Genomic DNA, 5,365 nt, shown 5'->3' with positions numbered 1-5,365 from the left:
AATTTTCCGTATAATCTTGGGCAAGAGACCTCTTTCCTCTGGGTCTCAGTTTTCTTATGTATAATAATCAGACGGAAAAGAGAACAGTTGATTCCTAAGGGCTTCCCAGTTCTAATATCTCGTAGGTCCAATTCCGAGTTCCTATAATTGTCTGTGTAGACAAGAGTTTCCTATATTGTCTGTGTAGACATAGGTGCCCTCAATGGGTAAAGTTATGAAAGCAGAGAGGGTTTGTATAGAGCAGAATATCCTGGGAGGGAGGGAAGAAATGGAGGATGTTTCTGCCTCCTAAACAGAGCAGATTAAATTCTAGAAAGCCTGAGGTGACTTAGGCTGATCCTGTCTGGGACACAGTAAATGTAGCGGGGCTTCCAAGGGTATAAGTGTCCTGCTTGTCTTATTTCCCCCATTAGAAAGTAAACTCCAGGGGGACAGAACTTACTTTCTAGAATCTCAGACTCTTTGAATTAGGAGTGACTTTAAAAGTTATCTAGTCCCAATCACTCACCCCATGAATGGGGATTCTCTCTATCCTGCCACCAAAAGACGGCTCCCACATCTGCTTGGATACTGCCCTGCAAGATAATTTACATAGCAAATGGCAGAGTTAAATAATCCTTTCATTCATCCTGGTGTCCTGTCCCAGCACCCAGGAGACCTCACTAGACTAAACCACTAGGTCAGGGTTTCCAGATGGTTCCTCTCTCACTGGCTCCAGAGCAGCAGCCTGGAATCTGAAATGCCAGTCTCAGCTTCTCCTCAGGGAGAGAGGTGAGTGGAGACATGGCGTGTTTTGGAGTCGCTCAGGCCTGGGTTCAAGTCTCACCTATATTGCTTACTAGCTGGGTGGCTTTGGGCAAGGTACCCCAGCTCTGTGTGCCTTCACCTGCAAGATACCAGGAATAATCCCCCGCCGGAGACTGCGGTGAGGATTCTTCAGGTGCATGAGACGAGTGTTGGCCACATGCTCCTCCCACTTACTCCCTGTGTCTGCATGAGGATATGAGCATCTCTGGGGGTAGGAACTATTTCTTATCCCAGTGCCGAGCACAGTGCTTTGCCTAGTGTAAAAATAAGAGAAAACTAAGATAAAAGCTAACGTACAGGTGCTCCCAGAATCTAGATCAGAGCTCCATACTCAGAAGTCTCTTAGCAAGGCCTGTTCACAAACTAGGAAAACTCTGCTGCCCCCTGTCCTCAGAAAAAAGATTTGTTCTGTGTTCACAAACTATCGGAAACAGTCAAAAAAACAGCTGATATGGAAACTGAAACTGAAACCTCTTGCTAGGTGTTGAGTAAAACGAAACTTACTCACCAAACATGGACTCCCAGTCTCAGAGGGAGAGAACGGCTTTGGATGTTGGGACATGGGAGCAGATATTCCAAGAACTGATGCAGCAGGTGAAACCCCAGGCCAGATGGACCCTGAAGTTGGATGGGAACCTTCAGCCAGACTGTGTGGCCCAAGGGTGGAAGCAGTACCAGCAGAGAGCATTTGGCAGGTGAGTGAGAGTTTGCCTGGCAAGGGGGTTCCTGGGCACAGAGGCTCAGCTCAGCACTGATTGATTTCTTTGAAGTCTTGTTAAAAGGATAACTGTCACCAGGCTCGCCATCCTTTTGCAGTCAGTGTTCTTTAGGATCTAAATGATCAGGCTCCAAGTCTCCATTTTACCTAACTGCAGGAAGTTTCTTCTTTTACTAGGTTTCCTCCCTAAATATTTCTGGAAATCCCTAAAGAATGCTTCCACGTTCCATAAATCTGCCCTCCAATTCTCTCACCACTTCATTTGTTCCAGATTGTCTCTATCCAGCATCTTCCACTATCTCCCTCATCTGTCCTGACTGGCTTCTCCAGGCTGCAGGGGCCCCATTAGTGGTAGCCCTGTTTAGTATCAGCCTGGAACTAGGGCCTTCTTTTAAAGCCCCATGAGTTGACTAAGGCCAAGCAATCACTTTGAGCATTTCTTCACTGAAGGCCTGGGGGTAGTAGGAGGGAATGTTGCTGAAAGAATGAAATCTAAAACTTAGTTCCCGGAGTGCCTAAGTAATGCCCCTCCTTTATTGGCTATCTCTTTCTTTAACCCCCAGCGAACATCCGAGTTACAGCAACCAGCTTCCTTGCCCACGTCAGGAGGATGAGAATTGCTGACCTGGACAATCAAGTCTTCTCTTTTTATATCGCACACAGGAACCTTTGCTCGCCTTTCCATTTCACTTGTTGTCCTGCTTCCCTGCCTGCCCCTATCATGCCTCAGGTGTCCTCTGCTCTATGCCTCACCAATGATTAGCTACGCCATGCATTTTCAGACTTCTATACCCTTGTCTATGAGGTTCTGCCTCTTTGGTAGAACCCCCTTCTCTCCCTACACCTTTTTCAAGGACCAGCTCAACTGCTACCTCCTCCTTAAAGCATTCCCTGGTTTTCCTAGGCAGAGTAAGTGTTCCTTCTCCATTCCTATAACATAATGGTTTTATATATATGCATATACATATTATACATATATAATGTATTTATAAATAACAAATATTTATATATTACATATTATAGAACATATATATTTATATATAATTATTTTTAGCTGCAGAACCTATTGTTTAAGTGAAGCCTCCTGGGGCTCTGCAGAACATAGTTTTCAAGCCACTGGCCAGAGCCCATGTAGCAGTCATTCTGTTCTGCTTTGTAACCCAGTGAGCTGTGTAAGTGTCTCTTCCTGCACCAGTCAGAGCTCTTAGAGGGACTCATGATGTCTTTTATCAGTTTGGCACTCCTCCAAACAAGAAGATGCTTCTCTTGTTCAAATGAATTGATTTGATAGTCATTCTGAGATGGGAAAAGCAACCCACCTGCATATTTTTGGAAAAATATCAACTAGCTTTTGTAAAGCATTTTGTGGTTTACAAAGTGCCTTCACATATACTATCTCATTTAATGCTAACAATATAACCTTTGAATATTTTTCATTTTGTAGATGTAAAAATTGAGGCTTAGAGAAGGAAAGTGCTTTTTCCAAGGTCCCTCTGATGTAAACTATGGACTTGGGTCTCCAACCCAAGTATTATGGCTCCAGGTCCTAAGGCAGTTTCTCTAGGTGCAAGACTAGCCATGTTGCTCATGAGACGTGATGTGGTGTAGTACGTAGATAAACAAGGTTTGTTTCAAATGGCTTGGGACTGGAAACATGGCTCTACCACTTACCTTGTATGTCCTATGCCTAACTCAGAAGGGTGCTTTAAAGATAAAAAGGGATGACGTTGTAAAGCACCAATACAGGGTCTGCCTCAAAATAGGTGCTTTATAAGAGTCTTCTGTGACCATTGTGAGGACCAAATTTTGCTGGCAGATGACAGAAACATTCTTCCCTCTGAGACATCCAGAGATGTTTTATGGACAAAGAGGAAGACTTGTGACCACATATGTGTGGAAGCTCAGTGGATCACAGGAAAAAGCTTTATTAGAAATGCAGTCCTGCTCATTCCTATTTATCAATTCGTCAATATCACATGCACCTTTTCAAATTGAAAGGGATCTCAGAGACCGAGGCCAGGCCCATTTCCCTCAGGGCAACACTCACTTGAGGGTGCAATAGGTTTCTTCCTCTGCCTGCAGGTTTTGGTGTTCCTCGTGCCAGCGAAGGTGGTTTTCTGCCCAAGTGCAGGTCCTGTGTCACATGCACCTGGAGCACCAGAAGTCCCAGGGCCAGGTGCTTATGCGGCTCTTTGCTCAGAGGTGCCGGAAGTGTTCCTGGTCTCGATTTGAGAAGCCCGAGTTCTCCCAAGATAGCACCATGAGGATTCTGAACAACCTGGTGCGGCGTATTGTGGAGAGATTCTACACAAATAGCATCAAGAACACTTCAGAGATACCAGTGAAGCTGGAAGTACCTTTGGAAGGGTCGCATGACATGATCAATTGTGAGGCATGCTCTCTGGGCTTCTGTGTACGGGGCTTACAAAACTGCATGACAAAGCCATCTGAATGCCCTCTCTCCTGCATGGAAATTGGGAGTTCATCGCCTCACACTGGTGATGTGTATGGCCCAAACCGAGCCAGGAACCAGTCGCCTGAGGCAAAAAAGGCTGAGAGGAATGAGTATTCCTGTGCCCAGAAGATGTCAGGGCCCAGCCATTCCACTGTTGGGATCCAAGTGCCTGGGGCGAGCCCTCAGCCCAAACAGGAGACGGTGCAACAGCCCACACTAGGGGCAGACAGGCAGGCCACACGGGGAACAGGCCTACAGCCTATCAAAGTAGCGGGATCACTTCCCCAAGGGTGGACAGACCCTCAGCCCATACAAGCAGTACATCAACTACCTACAGGCAAGGCAGATTCACAATCCATTCTGAGGAGAGAACCACAGGCCCCCCGGAGGACATACTCTCAGGCTGTAAGGAGGGCAGGCCAACAGTCGATACAGGAGGCATGCTCACAAGCCATACAAGGGGCAGCTGTTCTGGCCACAAGGGAGACAGACCCACAGCCCACACGAGGGGCAATCCCCAGGGTCATATCGAGGTTAGAACCTCAGGCTACAGGGAGGGCAGGCCCCCCACCACTGGAATCAAACCCACAGACCACACGGGGGGCAATCCCCAAAGCCACATCAGGGTTAGACACTCAGGCAACAGGGCAGGCAGGCCCCCCACCACTGGAGTCAAACCTGCAGACCACACGGCGAGCAGGCCCCATGGCTACATGTGGGTCTGGGACCAGTGGAACTCAAGTTGCCCGGGGAAGGCAGGAGAGGTGTTTACCCAGACGGCCTGCTCCCGACAGCTTTTTCAGACCTGGTCCCTCAATGCCACAAAATGACTTTCTTGATCATGGTCAGTTGATCAAGTGGGGCTGTGCCTGTGTTGTTGCTCTGTTTACCTTTCTTGTACGCAGATACTTATAAGTAGAATGATGAAAATAGGCTTGTATTCTTCTTTTTTCTTGTCTTAATTCCATGGTAATCAATGTACTGGTTGCCATTTTAATATGACAGAGAATTTGCTTTGAAACCAAGCAAGGTCACATTTGTAGAATAAGTACTGGTGTCATGGACCTCCTTTGCAGATAGTCTAAAACATGACCTAGCAGATAATGGATCCAATAATAAATATTTGTTGAATCACTAAAAGGTCTTTGTTCATTCATTCATTCATTCATTGGTATCAATATATATAGACCATACCTTGATAAGAACTGAAGGTCATGAGTGTTATCAGAAAGTTATTGTGGTAGGCTGAATAATGGTCCCCAAAGATGTCCATGTCCTAATCTCCAGAACCTGTGAATATGTTAACTTCACATAGCAAAAGGGACTTTGCAGATGTGATTAATCCAAGGATCTTGAGATGGGGAGATTATCCTGCATTATCCAGA

At 46.2% G+C, this 5,365-nt stretch overlaps 1 protein-coding gene across 1 annotated transcript; it reads left to right on the top strand.

The window, feature by feature from the left end:
• The first annotated feature begins 1,318 nt into the window (after positions 1-1,318).
• Positions 1,319-5,108, top strand: RTP4 (receptor transporter protein 4). The gene is made up of 2 exons (XM_004424807.3): positions 1,319-1,502; positions 3,608-5,108. The coding sequence occupies exons 1-2, from the start codon at positions 1,321-1,323 to the stop codon at positions 4,893-4,895; spliced, it is 1,470 nt and encodes a 489-aa protein (XP_004424864.1). The 5' UTR covers positions 1,319-1,320; the 3' UTR covers positions 4,896-5,108.
• Positions 5,109-5,365: the final 257 nt, after the last annotated feature.

This window comes from Ceratotherium simum, chromosome 15, assembly GCF_057802395.1.
Source record: "Ceratotherium simum simum isolate JZ-2026a chromosome 15, ASM5780239v1, whole genome shotgun sequence".
Taxonomy (NCBI): Eukaryota; Metazoa; Chordata; class Mammalia; order Perissodactyla; family Rhinocerotidae; genus Ceratotherium; species Ceratotherium simum.
Note: the sequence above shows the minus strand (reverse complement) of the source record. Positions and strands in the feature narration are given on the sequence as shown.